The sequence below is a fragment of the Alligator mississippiensis genome, chromosome 13 (genome assembly GCF_030867095.1).
Source record: "Alligator mississippiensis isolate rAllMis1 chromosome 13, rAllMis1, whole genome shotgun sequence".
Classification (NCBI taxonomy): Eukaryota; Metazoa; Chordata; order Crocodylia; family Alligatoridae; genus Alligator; species Alligator mississippiensis.
The window spans coordinates 14819885-14841531 of record NC_081836.1 but is presented as its reverse complement, the minus strand read 5'-3'; the positions used below and the strand labels follow the sequence as shown (position 1 = coordinate 14841531).

The 21647-nt window shown below is 41.1% G+C and overlaps 1 protein-coding gene across 5 annotated transcripts in view; it reads left to right on the top strand.

The window, feature by feature from the left end:
* Nucleotides 1-20463, top strand: part of MMEL1 (membrane metalloendopeptidase like 1) — a 79018-nt gene extending 58555 nt beyond the window's left edge. For 4 of the 5 annotated variants that reach the window (XM_019493957.2, XM_019493959.2, XM_019493956.2 and 1 more), the window contains exons 14-23: nt 791-889; nt 1223-1306; nt 1603-1706; nt 5358-5416; nt 11152-11271; nt 12739-12872; nt 14374-14439; nt 16840-16935; nt 17674-17750; nt 18910-20463. In XM_019493957.2, the coding sequence (XP_019349502.1) occupies nt 791-889; nt 1223-1306; nt 1603-1706; nt 5358-5416; nt 11152-11271; nt 12739-12872; nt 14374-14439; nt 16840-16935; nt 17674-17750; nt 18910-19009 (939 nt within the window). In that variant the 3' untranslated portion in view covers nt 19010-20463. The remainder of the gene's footprint in view (nt 1-790; nt 890-1222; nt 1307-1602; nt 1707-5357; nt 5417-11151; nt 11272-12738; nt 12873-14373; nt 14440-16839; nt 16936-17673; nt 17751-18909) is intronic. The other variant, XM_019493960.2, reaches the window with a different exon arrangement.
* The last annotated feature ends 1184 nt before the right edge of the window (nt 20464-21647 follow it).

The following is a 21647-nucleotide window of genomic DNA, read 5'->3' as shown; positions in this document are numbered from 1 at the left end:
ACTCCAAGAAAGACTTCCTTGTATTCTGTTTAGAAATAAAAATATTGCTCTTGTGATCCTTTTCCTTTGGTCTATGTAGGCAAGAATAAAAAACTGAAATTCCCCTAGTGAAACTATTGGTGGTGATTGGGACTGGGGCTTTCCTGGAGTTCTGCAGTCTTGTTCACTGACAAGAGGCCTCCTGTCCAGTAATGGAAAGCCCCCTTTTATTTTGCAAAGGATTCTAAACTACAGGTGGAAGGAAAAATGTACAGGTGTCAGGCAAATCCATGACAGTCTAATGTTTGTCTGATTTCAGTAGTACTGAAATGTATGTCCTATAATAACAAGCCTAATAATACCACCTTGCTCTTACATAGATAGCACTTTCCATCAGCAGACCTCAAAGCAATGTACAAGAAGGTCACTACCTTTACTCCTATTTTACAGATGGAGAAAATGAGATACAGGGAGATGAAATGACTTTTTCAGCATCAGCCAGCTAGCAAGTTGCTGAGCTGGGAATACAACTCAGGCCTCCCAAGGCCCATTTTAATGCTCTGTCCAGTACACCAGGCTGCTCATGCTGTTAAAGTTGTATGACTTGTGATGGGTCGTGTTATCGTCTCACCAGTGAGCAATGGTTAGCCACTGACCAGAATACTTCTGTCTCACCTGCTTTTTAGTTCCTGCAGTTCATGTCTCACACCATTCACTGAAGCTAGGACACACGTAACTCAGTCTACCACACCTTTAGATACAGTTGGCAAAAAAACAGCAAATAGTGAATTTCTTCCTGTCTCCATTTTAGGTCCGAGATTTAATAGACAAAATCCGTGAAGTGTTCATTGAGACGTTAGATGAATTGCAGTGGATGGATGAGACGTCTAAAGAGAAAGCTCGTGAGAAGGTCAGACATCACAAGAAACCTCAATATCCTGTTGAGATCGTCAGATCTTGGGAAATTGTGCAAGATCATTATTTCAACTCCACAGAAATATCAGAGAGAGAAAGAGCAATTAAAATAAGTTCTGTCAAATATATTCACAAATGTCCTTCATATTACTTTGATCCTTTATTTAGTTCTCAAATACTTATATTCTGTTTAATCAGACTTGGATCAAGGTCCAAGTGTATCATATGCTTGCATCTAGACAAAAGCAATAAGTCTTCCCCATGTATACACGGATCTGTATTTCTTTTTGAGGATTAAGAGAACATAACAGGTTGTCTTTGCTTGTAGGCAATGGCCATTAAAGAACAAATTGGTTATCCAGATTATATTTTAGAAGATCACAATGAAAAACTGGATCAGGAATATACAAATGTAAGTCTGCAGCGTGTCCCTACACATGGTTAACTTCAAAACAAACATATTGCCTTACTTTTTACAATACTTAATACCTGAGTTACCCATCATTCTCAGAGGTCCAGTTAGGACTAAAAGCTGCATTTTTTAGAGATGCTTATAAGAGTGTGTAAATATACAATTCCTTTCCCAAGTAGCACACCATTTAAGAACCAGTTTGTAATCCAAATATTTTCATACCATGCATTAATAGCATTACATTGTAACAACATTACAAGCAAATTGCTGATACCCTGGGATTTGTATTTCTTCAGTTAAACTTCAGCGAGTACAAATACTTTGAAAACATCCTGGAAAACCTGAGAGCTGGAGCGCAGAAGAGCCTGAAAAAGCTTCGAGAGAAAGTTGACCAAGATATGTGAGTGCTCATATTGCATGATATATGAACACCCTAAATCCTGGACAAATGGTGAGAGATTGTCCTGAAGTGATGCAAAATCATGCATCAAAGATAATTATGACTGCTTTTGTTTGTGAGCATCTCAGAACATGTTGTTTGCAAGAACTGAACAAATGTTTCTTTATCTGCCTTTAATAGTAATGTAGGTTAGAGTGACTACACGGGATCAGCCAGACCTCTTGAAATCTCTGTAATCTTTCATTTGCTTCACGTTATTCTGTTACAATGGAGCTCTTTATCACAAAAGCTGTGACTGATCTTCTTGACAACTGAGCAATGGGGAAATGGGTAGCATGTGTGCTGTGGATACTTTAAAATAAGTAATTGAAAAGGAATTTTAAAATGGCTTAAATGGTCCATTTAAACTGCAGTTGAAAACACTCCTGAAATATGGGGAAGTTCCGCTCTGGATCCAGATGTAAACTTTGAAGTTCCCAAGTTTTATTCAGTTACACACCTTGTTTTTGAAAGGCAAAATGAAAAAAAAATAGATTTTTCTAGAATTATGGCTGCATAGAGCAGGGACAGAGCCTAATCTTCAGCTGACTCACCCTGTCTTTCCTACTTAACTAAAGCTGAAACCATAGCTGCTGCTGAAAACTGGTCTCCATGGGTGGATCTGTGATTTTGAAAGGAGTTAAAGAGTCTTCAGGGCTGTGAAATAGGAGAGGAGAGGTCAGGATCTCCAAGCAGACAGCAAAATTGGCCTAAGAAAGGTTAGCTTTTTAGCAGAACATTTGCTATTAAAAAGAAGAGACGATCAGCAGTGTAACAATGCAGCCAGATGCCTGGGGCATCTGCAAAGGGGCAGTGGAGACTTCCAGTTGCTGCTGCAGTGATGAAGCTGTAGCAAAAGATGTTTCACCCCATCCCCATCAGCACCCATCGTGGTTGCCCCTGTTGCACTGCTCTAGTTATATCACTGGTTAAGAAGAGTGAGGCATGAAGTCAATAGACTCTCTTATCTGCCTGAATAATAATGATGCACCCACTGTACTGTGGAGCAGGAAGTAAAGCAGGGCATTTCTATCCCAGGCAGAAATTCAGCTTTGTTGCTTAATACACTCACCCCAATTTGGGGGGTAGGGCTAATTTTAGGGGAAAAGGTTCATGTTGCATGAAACAAAATATGATAATTCTGTGAGGCTGAAGCATGTGCAGATGGCCCATTAGAAATTTTAGTTCATTAGAGTGACTAGCCATTCTTCTCAATCCTCTTGTCATGATTGCAAGATCTTGCTGCCCTTCCAGCTCTTTCTTTAAAGCCCCAGAGTTTGTGCCCACATATCCCTGGAGTGGCCCCTCACATTTCCAGGCTCTTAGCCAAGATCCCAAGCTACAGCACCCTGTGCATCATCCATAATTTTCCCTACAGGCTCAACTGGCTTCAAGCATTTTTCATTCTTTCCCTTGGAAGTTTGTGGCCAGTGGTAGAATGACACAATACATCTTTCTTAAAAATATAAGTGTATTGCTTATGTAACCATAGGATACATCACCTCTTAAAAGGATGAGGGCTTGAAACAACAAAAAGCTCACACATATCTAGCTTAACTTTAGCACACCCATCCTTCTTCTGGGGGCCCCAATAGGTCTAAATTTACTCCGGTTGCAAGCCTCTTGCGTCACCTACTCTCTCACTTCTCACAGGATCATAGGAAAGTTGAAACTTCACAAGATCATCTAGTCCAACCCCCTGTTCAAGGCAGGATTGTCCCTGACTAAAGCACCCATGCCAAGTATCTGTCCCACCTGCTACTGAAAATTTCCAAGCATCTATATTCCACAATTTCTCTAAGTAACCTGTCCCAATGATTGACCACCCTCACAATCAGAAACTTCTTTCTAATGTCAAACCTAAATTTCCCCTACTGGAGTTTTAGGCTGTTATTCCTAGTCCTGTCCCCTCCAGCCACAGAGAAAAGCCCATTCTCTATCTTCTCTGTAATCACCCTTCAGGTATTTGAAGATTATTATAATATCCCCACTGACAGTCTTCTCTTCTGCAAACTAAATAACTCGAGTCCTTTAAGCCTTTCCTCATAAATCTTGCTCTGCAGACCCCTAATGATTTTTGTTGCTCTGTACTTTCCAATCTAGTCACATCTTTCTTGAAGTGTAGAGCCCAAAACAGGACACAGTACTCCAGGTGAGGCCTCACCGGTGCGGAAGAGAGGGAGAATCACTTTCCTTGTTTTGCAAGTGAAACTCATCCTTGAGAACTTGCCATTAAATCCAGCCCAAAATCTTTGTTCTCGCAGCTCACATCACTGTCCAACACCAATTCTACATACAGACACACCTGAGCACCAAAATGAATGGCCTACACATTGTTTTGCAGTAGTTGACAGAAAAGTACATAATATCTAGTTCCCACTTGGATTTCCTGATGATTCTGATACTGAATTAATTATGCACGCAGTAAGCCCCTACACAACAATCAGACAAATACATAGAATATACAGTGTCGTAAATTATTATAGTCAATTCAAAATCCTTCATACTCAACCTTACACATTGTTAGTCAATAAAAAAGTATCTTCCCATCACATCAGCAATATTTCAACTGCAGACTCATCAAAATACTTGTGTATCATACATTGGTTTTAGTTTCCTTTGTTGTCTGTAGAGCAAGCTTATTCCTTAGCCTCCAACCCCTTTGCATCCCTAATGATTGAGGGCCTGAGAAAATCATATTAGAGACCTTTAATTACTTTCAGTAGAATTTGGGACCTGTCAATTAAACTGAATATAAACTGAATATAAAATTCTCACATCTTTCATTTTGCATGTCTGATTTGCAGCCTGCCAGTGAAATCTACCCCAAGCCTTGACAGGTTTTTTCTTTGAGCTGCAAACCCACTTATCACTAACATGCCATTGTTTAATGAAATAAATTGAAATTCAATTTTATTCCTTATGTTACCTTACCAATACAGTCAAATGGGCTGCTCCTGTCTATTCATCGTGGGAAAGGGACAAATAAGGAGGCAAGTTTCACAACTTTAGATACGTCTGAGAGTTGCATATAGAATCCTAATGTGATGTAGCTATTCAGTACCATATGCTGAGCACACTTCCAGCAGGAATTCCTTATCAAAATAAGGACTCGACTCACTGTCTATGAAAAGTGCTTTCACAATGGAGACACGAGTACATCTCTGGCTCTGGCTCTGGGATGATTTGTCATTATTTGTTGACTGTTCTAATTAGAAACTTTCAGCAGATAAGCTTAGCCCCAATGGAGCTTGGGTAACCACAGTAACTACATTCTGTTGCCCCAAACTCCTCTTCTCCATGTTTCTTTTGATGTAGTGTTATTTGTTTCCTGTCTTAAACTGTTATTATTACCATGAGTTGTTAAACAGCTTCCACATTCCACCTCCGAGGTGACTGCTTAGCAATATTGAACAAAATGATTCCTGGCTCAATTCTTTAGGATGAAGAGTGCTAGAGAAAGTAAAGAGTTTTCCTGGGTGAGCTTCCCATGTTGAATTATTCCTAATTGCTTTCCCCCATCCCCGACTCCTTTTTTCATATTGAAGTTGTGTTTTTTGTTAAAGAATAACTCAATAATGCCTGTATTTTTGCATAAAATTATGTTTTTAGATGGATCATCGGTGCTGCTGTGGTCAACGCATTCTACTCCCCCAACCGAAACCAAATAGGTAGGTTCTGGGACACTGATAATCACTGTGGGGAGGCAAGAGCAATGCAACCAGATCAGATGCAACCCTGACTGAACCTCGATAGCACAAGGCAGATGGGTTGTCATGCTCACATTCCTTAAGTGAAAAAGCCTGGTGTTGAAGGTCATTACCATCTTGTGAGTGCCAACTTCAAAGAGTAGGGTTCTGCATTGTCTCTACATGGACATGCCTGGAAATATAATTAAGTGTCCCTGGCTTGGTATTTATGCAAATGACACTGAAATTATTTTCATGAGAAACATGCCACACGAAGGAAATCTGCTGCAGCTCACAAGACTTTAGACTTGTGCGAGTTTCCAAGTCTTTCCTGGCCCTGATTTTCATTGTTCTTAATGAGCCTCACGGACTTCAGGCATGTTAACATTTAGGCTACTAAGTAGGAGGTTGAAGTCCAAGATCTCCATGGTAGTGTTCTTTGAAATGATTCCAGTGCCACATGCAGGGCCAGGTAGACAGGCAGAGCTACTGAGTTTCAATGCATCGTGTACGGAAGAGGGGTTTAGGTTTATTAGGAACTGGGAGACTTTTTGGAGCAAAAGGTTCTTATACAGGAAGGATGGTCTCCGCCTGAACCAAAATGGTACCAAAATGGTATCCAACTGCTGGTGTGCAACATTAAAAAGGTGGGAAAGCCGAAAGGTGTGGAACAGCACACAGTTCAGATTGACACACCCTTTAGGGGTGAAGCCATACACAATGGGGATAAGAAACAGGGTGGGAGGAATCAGGTGAAACACAGAGAAGTCTAGCATGAACAAATACATTTATGATTAAAAGGTCACAAAGACACAGCTAGCCAGGTAACAATGAAAAGTGCTTTTATACTAATACCAGAAGTCTAAATCCAAGCTGGGAATGCTTAGCAATAAATAACAATATTGACATAATAGAAACATGGTGGAAGGAGGAAAATGAGGAACAGCAATGGGTTGCTATAATACCAGGATACAAATTATACAGGAATGATAGAATAGGTCATCTCAGTGGGGGTGTGGCACTCTACATCAAAAAACTGCATCAAATCAAATAAGGTAGTTCTTTAATTGATAAGATAGGCACCACAGAATCTCTGTGGATAGAAATTCTGTGGTTCAATACAAAAGAAATGCATCACCAGGTCTACTCCTCCCTAGGGATAAGTCTGTGGATCTGACCCAAACTGAGACTTCAATAGATGAGGTCCTATGGGAAATTGTTACGCTAAACAGTAGCAGATCACCAGGCCCTGATGGCATTTGCCCCTGGGATCCTAAAGGAGCTCAGATCAGAAATTGCTGAACTCATAACTGTAGTATGCAACCTATCACTAAAAACAGCCTCAGTGCCAGAGGACTAGAGGTTTGCCAGTGTAGCTCCGATATTTGAAAAAAAAAAGCTCTAGAGGGATCCCAGGGAACTATGTGCTGGTGAGTCTAACTTCAGTTCCTGGAAACCTGATAGAAAAAATATTTTAAAAAAGAATTGTTCAGCAAATGGATGAACATGGCTTGCTGGAAAGGAATGGTTTTGTCATGGTTTTGTCAAAGGGAGATCATACCTCACCAACCTACTAGATTTCTTTGAGGGCATCAGTAAGCAGGTGGATCATGATGATCCAACTGACATAGTATATCTGGACTTCCAAAGAGCCTTTGACAAGGTCCCCCACCAAGGGCTCTTAATGAAGTTAACTAGCCACGGGATTACAGGGAAGGTCCACAGGGTGAGTATAAATGGTCATTTTTGGGGATGGAAAGAAGTAAACAGAGGAGGGGCCCAGGGATCTGTGTTGGGACCACTGCTGTTTAACATATTCATAAATGATCTGGAAAATGGAGTGAATAGTGAAGTGGGCAAATGTATGGATAAACAAATTATTCAACGGGGTAAAGACCAGAGTTGACTGTGGGAAACTACAGAAGGATCTGGCACTACTGAGTAAATGGACAACTAAGTGGCCAATGAAATTCAATGTAGATAAGTGTAAAGTGATGCACATGGGCAAAAATAACCCAAACTATACCCATCCTATGGTGGGCTGTACATTACCTGTTACCACACAGGAGAGATCTCCGAGTCATTGCAGACAGTTCACTGAAAACATCAGCTCGGTGCTCAGCAATCATGAAAAAGGCAAACAAGATGTTAGGAATTATCAAGATGGGAATTGTAAACAAAATAGAAAGTATCACTATGCCCCTTTATAAATCCATGGTCCATCCTTGGATACTGTACCCAGTTCTGGTCCCCACACATAAAAATCTGTATAGAAGACCTAGAGAAGCTAACAGAGAAGGGTAACAAGTGGTATGGAGGGGCTTCCACATGAGGAGAGTCTAAAGAGTCTAGGCCTATTCAGTTTAGAAGAGAGATGCTTGCAGGGAGACATGATGAAAGTTTACAAACTACTAAAAGGTGAAGAAAAAGTAGATAGGGGTTTATTATTAACTCCCTCTCACAGTGCAAGAAATAAGGATCATAAATTGAAATTAGTAGGTAGTAAATTTGAAACTAAAAAAAAGGAAAAATTCTCTCACACAAAAGGTGAGAAACATGGCTTAACATGAGCCTCTGGATGTGTAGCTGCAGAATTGGCATTCTTTACTGAACTCTGATCCTCCTAGAAAGGTGGTGGCAAATATTTTTCATTAGTATTCATTATGGGTGCTGACAGATGTGGAAAAAAAAACAAAACAGCACTTTACTCGAAAAGCAAATGGTGCTTTTTGGCACTTTTATCTAATAATTGACTCAATTAGCTATTAGAAAGAAGTGTCAAAAAGCCCTGCTGAAGCATGAGATCTGTACAGATGCTGGATGAGCTGGGTCAAACTGATGCAGTTCCTCTTCTGGGCATGCACTGCGCTTGGTGCAGGGGTATGCCAAGCTGAAAGTAAAGCGTTGTTTTGCTTAATTTTTTCCCATGTGTGTCAGCAGCCTTTTTGTACTGCAAAGGGCCTGGAAGAACCATTGTGCCAAACTGTCCATAGATCCAAAGAGACAGTCTTCACCCTGAAGTATGTGGCTGTTAAGTGCACAGCCTCTCAACTTACTCATGTTTCTGGGGTGAAGACTCGGTCCTCGCTTCTATGTGTATAAGTAAAAACAAACACAAAAAAAGAAAGTGGAAAGCAAACTCAGCAGCACAAGGCACAAGCATCTGGCACACTCATGTGCTAGGTCACTACCACATCATCAACTACAAATCTTCCATTTGACTTAACCTCCCCTGCTTCTGTGTCCCTTCACAATCCCTTTGAGTACACTAGATGCTGCCCTTTTTATTTCCATTGCCCATCACTTTTATAGTTACATGTTCCCTTGTTCCCCATTGCCTCCAAAGTCTGAATATTCCCTACCCCTAAAGAACAGGGTTATGCCCTCAACTGACCACATTGTGCATGCCAGTCTCACCACAATGATGTGGACCTCAGCAAACCAGCAGGCACCTATTTGGGTGCCTTGATGTCCTTGAGACTGTCCTGTACTTCCATTTCCATCTCTTGCAGTGAACTGCTCAGCTAATTGGAGGGGTCTAACTCTACAAGCTGTAGGTTGAAACAGAATAGGAATTAAACCAGGAGTGAGATGAGGAGGTTGACGTCATCCTTTTGATTTATTAAAAGACTCTATCCTAATAGGCACATCTGCCGTTAATTGTGTGATAGAAAACAGCCCCTCTTTTAGGTTTCCATTTTTTCTTTCTCCAGGGAAATGGAACACAAAGCAGTCACTTGGGTCTGTTCCTCCCTACTGTAACTGTGGCCAATACAAATGCAGAGATCCTCGGGATTGCCTTTTATCTGCTTTTATCTGTGCGACTTCACTGTAGTTCATATTATTTCCTGTCCTCTCCTTAAGGCTTGCTTTGTGAATTATAGAGGAGACATTAAAAAGACCTAATGGAAAACATGGCATACAGCTTTCTCCTCAGATGGTTAGCATGGTGGGATTTCTCTCTAATCATCTCCACCACAGAAGCCCTGCCTCAAACCAGAGCTTTTTCCCCAGCAGGAAAAAAAACCCAGAGACCCTGGGAGGTCCTCTGGGGACATTATGTTGCCATCAGTCTGACGTGGGAGGGTTACACACTGTCCAGGATTTTGTCCTGACTTCTGAAAGAGAAGATCCTCTGAGAAACATCTACTGTAGAATACTTTTGTCACTTTTACATTTTTGATAGGTTTTTTGATGCCCTAAACAAAAAATCTGGCTGGATAACTGCTCTTTTCATTGCAGACAACAGCCTTGGGCTCTCTCTCTACAAGAGTATTTATTATATATCATTTCAATTTGTTTCACTTGTTGGACAGGATCTTCTTAGAAGGGCCTTGTTTTCAGACTTTAATTCCTGCTTGACGTTTGTTTGAGTCTCATCTTTAATGCATGGGAGGAAGAATAAATTCTGCAGTCTATATATTAGACGTGTTAGTAGGGTGGGGGAGGCCAAAACTATTTTTTTCCCCAGAGTTTTCATCCAAAGCGTAGTTGATACACAGTAAAAATTCCTATCAGGTAGGTTTTAAACACTGAGCTCCAGTGTTGTTTGTAGGCTGCATGTGGTTGCTAACCTTTCTAGTAACAAAAATAAAGCAATAAAATGTCCATTAGTTCCCCCATAAACTGGCTGCAAGATACAAACTGAACATAGTTCATCAGGACAGCAGGTGAGCCAAAAATCACATGCAACAGTAATTCCAGGGTGTCTTCTGTGCGCCTCAGTCAGCTCTGTTGCCTTTATTGACAAATATAAAATTTTAACTACCATCGCAGTCCCATAAAGTCCAGCAGAGCTGTGAGAAGGGGATGCAGAATCCATTCTGCCTCGTGCATTATTAAAAGCATTTTCAGCTGTGCAGTGAGAACCACTCCATTTTTAAGAAGGGAGTTGGAGGGAGCTGTCAAAAACTGGCCCCTTCTCCCCCCCCCAATACAGTTCTTTGCAAAGTACTGAGAATTAACAAATGTTTGGCATTTCAGGACAATAAAGTGCCTCTTTTCAATACTACTTTAATATTTTATTTCCATATTACAATATTTTTATTTTAACTCAAAAAGAGGATTTTTTTTTTGTCAACTATTCTAAAAAAATACCAGTAAAATGGATCACTTCAAGCATTTCAAAACAAAACCAATTCTGAAAGTTTCCATGAAAATCAATTCCACTTTTTTGACCAACACTAGCTCTGACTGTTGACTCTCTCCTTTCAGGGGCAGATGAAGAGCCAGGTTGCTTTTCAGACATCAGGTTGTACATAGGGCTTGGGCAGTCTGGCAAGACAGATATTTCAGCTTGACTAAGAACAAATAAGAACAAATATGATATATTTCTATAAGCTTTTTATTGCATCTGTACTCTCTCAGACAAGAGATGTACAACTAAAATAACTAAGACAGAAGGGTTCTCAAATGGGAGGTTTTATAGTTGCACATTTTATCAACTAAACCTTTAGGAACTGCTCCCTGTCCAGTCCAAGAGACAGAACTTATTTCATATGACAAGACTTGATGTCTGATTTAGGGGTACGATGAGATGCCTAACCGAACATAAACCAGGCAACAGACAAAGGAAACGTTCCTCTCCCACTTACATTATTTTCCGTTTAGATCCTCCACACTCATCCTGAAGATTGGGTGCCTGTGGCTGATCTATCAGATACATACTCCAAAATGAAATGATCTGAACCTGTTTCTCTCTCTCTCTCTCTTTGCAGTCTTTCCAGCTGGGATTCTGCAGCCTCCCTTCTTTAGTAAACACCAGCCACAAGCATTAAACTTTGGAGGGATTGGGATGGTAATTGGGCATGAAATTACTCACGGTTTCGATGACAATGGTGAGAGGAGGCTGAAAACCTATGTATCTATCTGTTCAAAATACCCCTTTTACAGGTTCACTGATCACCCTGTGGGAAACCAAATGCATCTGGTAACAGCCCATCAGCATTGGCTGTGCTGATAAAACTGAGTGTACATGCATGTTTCTATGTGTGAACACACACACCAACAACACACTGCCAATGTGTGAGTTGGAGTGAATGCTCTTTGAACTTGGCAGAGGCAATGAGAATAGCCAAGTTTAAAACAAATGAATTAATGTAATGTAATGGGAATCCTTGGGAAAACCTGTTATTTCTGCAGCACTGGAAGATCAGAAACCCTGTCAGCACTGGGCTGCCTGTTGTCTCAATGTCAAACCAAATGTGCAATGTCAGTTCCTGTGGTAGAACAGCAGCATGCAGCATTCTCACTCCGTGGGGGTGTTTGTTTTTTCACCTAAATGCTTAATGAATTGATCTTGCCATTATCATAGAGAGGAACCTAGAATAGTTGAGGACATGGAAAGTTGATTCTGATATATTTTAGTTACAAGTAATTTCTTACACCTAGATATTATTGTTTCTGGTTTTTAACCTGATGGAGTCTATTTAATTTACAGATAAGACTCCTGCTGTAGCTTCAGGAATCCAGATCTGTAATGAATACAAGGCATTTCTGAGCAGCAGACTAGGAAGAATTTTATTATTACTTTTCTCCCTTTGTGGCTTTGACAGTGTCACTAACAGTCATCTGTAAAGCGGGTATAGCATTTTTTTGTTTACAAGGAGTTGAGGAATTGTGTGCATATTATTATTGGAATTACAGAAATGCCTAAAGCTGCAACTAGAAACAGAGCTATAGTATGTTGGGCATGGGGCAGTAACACAGTGAGAGAGAAGATCTGGCCCAAAGAGTTTACACTCAAACTAAAGAACACATCAATAGGTGAAACAGATAGGAGTGCTATTGAGAGGGAATGGGTTACTACATAGATTAGAGGTTGCTCTAAGCCCATGGTTCTCAACCTTTTTTGTACCAGGACCCATCTGTAAACATCTTTGGCCAGTCCCAGCCCAGTGGCCCCTCACTCCTGACCCACTGCCCCCAGGCTCCAACCCCCCCAGTGTGGGGCAGGAGGTGGATGAGTGGGGCATGGGAAGCCCTAAGCAGCCCCTTGCAGGCTGTAACTGCCAGCCACAAGGGAAAAGCCATGGTTTCCCAAATTTTTCTCTTTTATAGGAAAATTCATTTTTAAAGTGTGTCGATCCATTTGAAAGTTTATTCATGGCTCTTTCATATATTCTTGCGACCCACTTTTGGGTCCCAACCCACAGGTTGAGAAACGCTGCTCTACTTAAACTAGTAAGTGTCTGTATTGGAACTGAGAAGCAACTACTTAAAAGGCAGCTGATTTGGGGCAGTGGACATGCAAACCTCGACCCCCTGAAACAAGTCTTTTCCCCTTTTTTTGGTTTTGTGAACAGGCAGGAACTTTGACAAAGATGGAAATATGTTTGACTGGTGGAGCAATTTCTCAGCCATGCATTTTAAGGAGCAATCTCGCTGTATGGTCTACCAGTATGGAAATTACACGTGGGAGCTGGCTGGAGGACAGAATGTGAGTACACGCCGCAGAAAGGCTGCATTTAGAAATTAAGTAGTGGGACAGAGTCCTGCTGTAGGCTGGCGAGCAGTACAGCCTCAGGCACCTCATTGAAATTCCACAATCCAGTCAGCAAGTAAGTCTCTGACCTTCCTCCCACCCAGCTGCTCACAACAGTAATGGCTCTATCCAAGTCTTAATTTTACATTTTCCTTTTCCTCCAAAGCTACTAGCTGTAAAGCAGCCAAGGTAGTTTGCATTAAGGAAATAGGAGATAAGACACGCATACTCCATCTTGATAATAAAAGAAGAGCGATTCCTACTTGTGCAGAGCTTTATAAAGTGTGCTTATTTTTTATGGCCAGTTCTCACTGTATCAAAGAAGGGATTTAGAAAGGATCAGGTAAGCCTAAGGACAGTGATATGGTAAAATGCTTTTCAGCTCTCCAGCAGCAGCTCTGAAAAGACTGCCCCCAAATTCAGGGTGGAGACAGTTTTGCTGAGAATGTGGAAAGAGCAAAGAAACACAGATGTTTAAAGAAAAATGTGAAAGCTCCCACAGACACACAGTCTAATCCTAGCCCTCAGAAACCCTCTTCCCTACAGAAACCCTTCCTTAACCATACCCCCAGCTTAAATGGCAATAATGGCCTTGGGGCCAACCATTTTATATCTTTTCATCCCCCACAATGCTTTGCAAAGGAAGCAGCCTTTCATGAATAAAATGTAAAGATTTATATTAAAAAGAGATGTTTTCTTCTTTAATTATGCCTCTGATTAGCCCTCCAAGCTCAAAGAAGAGTAAAACTAAAATCAGCAAAAACACACACTCTTGTTTGTCTACATGAGGGCACCTCCTCCCCACCCCATGACCCCCAGGACCTCTGGGCCCAGCCCAGGTGATGGCATTTAAAAGCAGTTCCTTTAGCTACATCATTTTTAATGTGAGAGCAGCTGTAAGGAGAGAGGCTGTAGGTAGAGGGCTCTTGTACTCTATGAACAGAAAAGACCAGATATCAAAGTGATGGGTGACCTAGAAATACAACAGAGAAAGTCTGCTTCTTAACCAGAGGACACCAGAGTAGGCTAAAAGACCAACAAGATTTACCTGATATAGACACCTGATACAGTAATAACAGATTAGTCTTCAGTTCTTGGGTATTACTAGCTGTTGGGTATGTGTGCTGATGCTTCCTACCAGTCTTGCAGGCTACACATGGAAAAAAAACTCATTTGTTAAGTGCCTACTAAAGGACATAACTCTATCAGCCCACATTTGCTCTTGCTCTTTTCCTGTCCTGGTTGCCATTTTGGAAAACCTTGCTGTTCCAGTGATCTGGGGTATTATTTCCTTTCAGATTTTCCTTTTCCTCACTCCCAGTGCAGTATTTGTGCTACCTTCCACCCCAGAGGGGGCCCTATCTCAGTAATAAACACAGTGCTTCTATTGCTATTCAGTTGACTTCCTTCTGGTATTACAAACAAATATGGTAATCAAATTAATTGTGTATTACAGGTCAGTGGGATAAGCACACTAGGAGAAAACATTGCAGATAATGGAGGAGTTCGACAGGCTTACAAGGTAATTTTCAAAGAAGTAATGAGTCATTACTGGCAATAAAATAAGAAACTGGCTTGTCCCTTGCTTTTATTGTTAGGATGTGCTAAGAGCTACAGGTATGTCACCTGGACTCTAGCAAGGAGCTGCCTACCTTCCCAATGCATCCTGATTCATACAAGTCAATGGACAGCCTTGTGTAACACTATATAAATGACTGATGCAAGGAATCCCTTGTGCCCATGTGGCTCCAATTGCAAAATCAGGACTGCAGCTACCATCACCCCTACCACCATCATAACATGTACTGCAATGATGTATAGACTAAAACCACAATCCTGGGCACCGCTGTGCTAGGTGCTGTACAAAATATGAAATAAAAAGCAGGCATAGATCCATGTAGAAAAAAAGCTAAGCGATTCCCCAAAGTCACCTGCACCAAGATTGTTACTGTAGCTTCAAACTACTTGTCAAATCAAATCCTATCTGGCAGCAGACGGTTAGCTTCCCCGCAATGTGATTTGATGATGGGTTTATAGCAGTGCAGCCACCTTCTTCCAAGTTCATTTCCCTTACACTTTAAGTTTTTAAGCTTAGTGACATGTCAGATACAGGATCAGAGGGATTTGATAGAGAAAGGATATGTGGCTGGATCAAGAGGAAAGCAGCCTATCTACAGAAACCTCTGCACCCCATGTCACAGCTGAATCCAATCCTAAACTATACTAAGCCTTTTCTGAAGCTTCTTTTTCTCATGTCTTCTAACCTTTAAATCAATGATAATGAAGTTTTTTTCCATTCCATTGCTGCTCATTTTCCATGTTGCTACTGAGCACAATAAGGATAGCACTCACTTCTCTGGGTACATTAGGTACCTCATTCTATATCTTGCTCAAACCTCCTGCTGTAGCTGGGAGCCTGGCTGCATCAGGAAGAGAAGCATCTCTAACCTATCAGGTTCTTACACAAAATGTCTGCAGATCAGAATGAAGGCAAAGTAGATTTGCACCTTATAGAATAATTAAATCAGAGATGTATATCATGAGCATTCCTGAGCCCAAGTTCACTTGATCAGATACTGTGTGATCAAAATGCCATATTCACCAATGCAGATGCTGCTTCTCTGTCCAGGTGTGGAATGTAACCATTCCCAAAAAACATTTTTGGGCCGTTGTGGTATGGGATATACTTCTGTCCCTGGTACCTGGGACAGGAAGGAGTGTGGTGTGACACATTTGTGTAACTCTGACATACAAAAGTACAAGTGGATTGACTACTGTGGATGCCACTAAAATGTACCATTTCCTTTACTCTGGAATATGCTTTAGACCTGGGAGATTGTGCATGGGAGCCATTACTAGTCTATATTCTGTAATTTTATGGCATGGAATAAGTGTATTTCCACACTTAATTGTGCCTTGAAAGTTTTTTGGAGGTATTATCAAAGTGAGGGTGAAGATAAGGTAATACAGTGTTCAGAATTAACTTGCATGAAACTCATTAACTTGTCTCCATTATGTCAATAGACCTAAAAAAAGAAAATTGGCCAATTAACATGTAATAGTAACAGGTAATGGATTTAACTTTGTGCCAGGTTATTATCTGCTATTTTATAAGCATTTATCAGAAGAGACAGAAATGATCAGTATAGATACATGGAGGAGATTTAACTCTCTGCTTCCCTTTCAGCTCTATGTTCATGCAGAGGTCATCTAAGGCACATTGCCACTATCCTAGTGTTTTTACTTCACAATCAGTGGTGTGCAGTTCAAGATGTCTACACTGATGTCATGCGGATTATCAGATGTAGTTTAATAAGGACTTTTCAGTAGCAGTGCCCCACATTTATCTTTCGTGTTTGCTGACGACTGTACAGTGAAACAGCAGCTGGACTGGGAGCTGTGCAAGGGAGGAGGGGGGAGAAGGGAAAAGGGGGTAGAGTGCCATCTTCCTGAAAAACCTCAAAGCAAAGCTCCTGATTACTCATGATCACTGTAACAGGTCATGCTTGACAAGAGCAGAGCTATTAACCCAGATTCTACCCAAACAAGCAGTTAGATAATTACATGCTGTGACCTTAAATTCCACCTGCATATTCACTTGGAGCTGGTATTTTTCTGGTTTCCTAAATAGTCTTGTAACCTACTACTGAACCACTGTTCCAGCACAGTGATGACTCCATTTTGCACGTGGCATGTAAAGCTGCTACTGAGCTGATGTACAAAAAGCAAAGTCTGTGAAACACCCTAAGATGAAAGGTTCCTTATAAATTGTTCCTTTGTAATACAACTGACTGTGAAAGTGCCCAAGGGGAAACAGAAGGGGAATGAGAATGTTCTGGCTGTGTGAACAGGGAGGTTCAAAGTATTCAGCATGTTTGAATGAGTAGGCTTTTTGCTAAATGAACCTCTGGTCATTTTTTAGGCCTATTTAAAATGGTTGGAGCGAGAAGGGAAGGAGCCAAAATTGCCTGGGCTTAATCTGACTCATAAACAGCTTTTCTTTGTGAACTTCGCCCAGGTAGGAACCTCTCGATTCTTCCTCTGTTACATGACACAGAAATTATATGATGAATTGCTAAAGCTTATGGTCACAAAAAACACTGGACTATCCACAGGCCCCATGTCCAGTAGGAAGCTGCCACTTCCTGACAACACTTATCAACAGGGTGTCCCTCAGAACAAACGCATAGGAGGGCTTGATTGTTATGGCAGAGAGGACAAAAGACTGAGCCTACCAGGGAGAGTTATTTAGTGATTTTTAGTGGGAATCTCTGAAGTAAAATTGCTGTCTTTGAGGCATGATGATGTAATATCATCATTCAAGAGCCAAAATATCTAGTCTAAAGCAACAGATCCTAGATCCAAGAAGCTGAGGCTACCTGTGAACAGGCTAGTAGGAATTCATATTCTCTTCCACCTCCTTCTCAGCCCAAAGTAGAAAATAACTCAAACTGAGTTTGTAGTGAAAAGTTAGGATGGCTCTTAGAAAAAAACCTTTAGAACTAATCCAGGGAAAGGGAGAGGTGTTCAGGAGAAGTAGCAACCTCTCCTGCAAAAGGCATTTACATCATCTGGAGTGTGATAACAAATGTATAATATACGTAAGCAGCAAAAGCCATTCTGGGCTTATGCATTCCAAGTTGCAATCCCCACCCTAGTATAATTAGGGGTACCCCTGAGCCACTCGAGTTGCAATTGCTTGCTCCAGTTTAGCTACATGTTGGCCCATGAGTGGTTAATTCTCTTCCTTCTCTAGGTATGGTGTGGTTCCTACAGGCCAGAATATGCTAGCCAGTCCATTAAGACAGATGTCCACAGCCCTTTGAAATACAGGTGGGTTTTAATAACTTAGATGGACTTACCTTTTGATCCAGCCCATCACTGCAGTATACTGGAAGAAGGGGCCACGTTCTAGTGATTAAACACAATAAAACTAATTGGCTCTATGGCGAATCCTACCACCTCTGATGCTCCTGAAAAGAAACATGTTCTTTTACCCAGCTAGGCTGCTCCTGTAAGGCATACACATCTAGGGCCCATCAGAGCTTATAATGTTGTTGCACAGTGGACTGTGCCCCTGCTTAGGCCTTCTGTTTTATTCAGTCACAAACCAAACTGCAACACCCATGTTACTTTTTCTCCAGTTAGCCCCCAAATGTAGTCCTTGATAGTAAATGCATCATTTTAATGCAAATTGGAGATGCTGGCTTTATGTGCCCTAGCGGCAGCAGTGGCAGGGTGGGTGCCCACATGTAGGGAGGAATTGTGGAAGTAAAGGAGGTAGCAAGGAGGAAATTACAATTCTGCCGGGAACTCCCTGCATTTCACTGGGATGCATGCAAGCCCAGGTGTTGACCCATCCAGGCTGACAGCAGGAGCAGGGACTGTAGCAGGAATGCACACAGTAGCATTGCTTACACACTGGATACCTGCTCCTTGCAAGCACCAGAGGGAGATGCTTATACTTTATGGAACAGGTAGTGCAATAATGGCAGCATAAACTTCCTCCCTGCCACCTTCCTGCATGGTACCAATGTGAAGCCAACCTCATCCTGAGCAGAATCTGGATGAGAGGCTTCCATAAGCTCCCAGTGCTATAAATTCTACCCAAATCCTTGCTAAAGAATTGCCTTGGTGCCTCACTCCACTTCCCCTGCAGATCTGGTCTTGGTCCTAGCATTAGTCAAGCCACTGAGACAGCAAACCGAATGTTGCTTCTTGCATGAGGTCTCAATCCTGCAATGATCCAGGGTACAGAGGGACCCAATGAGCCCAATGGAGCTGCAATCAGGCTCCACACAGCTATTGGCAAGATCCTAGCCTTAGACACCACGGAAGAGACCATCTCTTACTGATTATCTGCAGAGTTTGTGACCTTATAGCAGTCATCTGGCTCTGACTCACTTTAGTACAGGCTTTATTACTGTCCTTACCTTTGGACTCTCTCTCCTACCTGGATGCAAAGAAAACATTTTTCTTTCTCTTTGTTCAGGGTGATGGGATCTTTGCAAAACTTTGAAGCCTTCTCTGAGGCATTCCACTGTAAAAAGGGCACCACCATGCACCCTGCTGAGAAATGCAGAGTCTGGTAGCCAAAGAGAACATTTGTGCTGAAGATAACGCTTAGACGCACAGTCTACAACAGAAAACAAAATTCAACTGGTCTGGCTACATACTGAACAGTTCTCGCCAATGATGTGCCTGATGTTTTCCTGTTCAGTCACAGCCAAGGTTAATGGTGCAGCTACTGTGGTCAGAATTTTAAAAAGCCCACGGCTGTCAGGCTTTCGTGGTTCGGCTGGAATGCATGCAGGCTTCTCAGCATTGACAGCTGGGCTGCATTGAGAGTGACAGTACACTCCAGGAGAGAAATGACTGTTTCCAATGACATCCTGACTGTTATTAAGATACCACATCAGGGTTACAAAGACTAGCTATTTAAAAAAAAAAAAAAAAAGATCTATTTTTCAGCAAGGAGTATTCATTTTAGTATGTCCTACACTCAAATTAGCCTTGGGAGGTTCGGTAAGCCTGTCTGAGGCTGTTCACTGAGCTCGCTATTTTCCAATATTCTGATTCAGTTTCTGGTGCACTTCTCCAAAATTCAGGGTAGAGATAGTTCAACTTACTTGCTGTCTGTGTAACACTGTCCATTTGCACCTTGACGACTGCTTTGTTGTAAGAGGTTGTAATTTGTCTTGATATTTTACAAGGTGATCTGTATGTTAAAATGCTTACCAGCTGCTGACATATAAGCCACGCTGAACCCCTTGTTTTGCACTTGAGTTATTTTGCTCAAATGAGCAAGTTTAACATTATCTTAACAAAGTGATATAGAGGTTGCTAGAAAAAAATCACAATTAAAAGTCTAAAGTCTATTGCCATATTCAGACTACCGTGGGTACCTCCATTCAGAAATATATTTAAGAGGAGACATATTCTTGCATTAAGAGTATATATTTAGGAAATTTTAGCAGAACAGACTTGTTGCTTAATGTAAACAGCAAAACACTTACCCAAGAACAAAATTAATTCCGTGCCTTTTAATTTTGCCATAAGCTACTTTTAAATATTTACACTTTGAAAATGTACATCTTGTTAATTTTTTTATAAATAAATAAATAAATCACACTGCAGCCAATTACTCAGGCATTTATCTATAGAAGCAATTTCAGATTGCTTTCTTTAATGAATGTTCTAATTTAAGGGTAACAGGTATCTGGAGTTTTTTGATCCTTTATGTAGGATGCAAGCATTCTTTTCCAAAAATATTTATTTTTGGCATATATACCACTGGAAAGCAAGTTCTTAATTCTTTTTAATAGCATTTGGTAATGCTTAGCTTATCAGATATCAAAGCAAACTGTTGATTCCTTTACACTCTACTTAACACATAACGAAAAAAGCTTTGATTAACTAAATTCTAATTTTATGTGACTGTTACATGTCCAATGTCAGTATTGTTAAAGTTTCTATTTTTCATGTTAAAGTGTCCATGTAGTAAGCAAGCTTTATTAGCCGAATAAACTGCCATAATCTCTCAAAATGCTTGGAACGGTCTTCACATTTAAAGCCATTGGGTTAAAATGGAGGAAACACAAACACCCTCATACTTCATTAAATCATGAAGGACTATGGAAGGAAATGAAGAGATTCCCAGTAGCAGCTTCACCTATACTCTCAGGGGATAAGTGTTTCACTGAAGTACCCTACTATTTGACAGGTTAGTCTATTGGCGTTGAATGAATCCTTGGGGAGATAAGCTTGTGCATTAGCTTTACCTGGCAATATGAATTTAGTCTGTAAGCTAATGATCAGATCCAATGCACCAATTCATTTACCTGAAAGCTGTAAAGGAGGAGAGCTCATCTGTGGCTCGCAGCACCTGTGGTGGCGTAGGGTCTACCATTTCTCCTACATACCTCATCATTAATAGGAGTTGTGCACAGAAGAGACACTCTGTAGTGAGTGGGTTATACTTACAACTTAGGCACTGGCCCCTGTTTAGTGCAGAAGCCTAACAAAAGAAAAATACAAGTACTGGAGCTGAAGCATTAGACTTTACCCTTGTCAGAGTCCTCATATTCAGAGGATTCTTACTTCCATGTACTCTATGCGCTGCCATGAGCAATCATAACAAGGTGCATCGCTGTAGTTACAATAGTGGCCTTTATTCACATTGGTCAGCGATTGGGTTATCAGACAAAAATGGGGCTATGATTACAGTAGGGCAAGTTTATTGCAGGCAGCGGTAACAAACACAGGAGGTCACCACTTTGGCTGCATTGGTGCTTTGAGATTCTTTACCTATCCATTAAAGGGCTTAGAAGGGGTATAGCAGGAATTTGCCTCTCCAAAGACTCATTTGGTTGCTATGCAGTACCAGCAGCCACTTAGCATTAACTAATTCAGACCAGAAACAACATTATCCATGTACCAAACCAAAGGAAGTGCTTGAGAAGCACAGTGAGGTCAGGTGGGAGTTTGTCTGCTTGACAGTTTAATTACTTCAGAGCATAACGATTTTGCAGAAATGTGCCATTAGCAATTCTGGCACATGCCATAGTTACCGGGATGATTAAGACATGTCTGGGAAGGTTTTGTTCCAAGTTTTTACAGCACATGGAAGTTACTTCTTTATTTTTCAGGCAAGCTTATTAAGCCTCCCACCTGCAGAAGAATCTTTCCATCTGTCAGCCTGTGTCTGTGCCAACACAACCAAGCATTGCA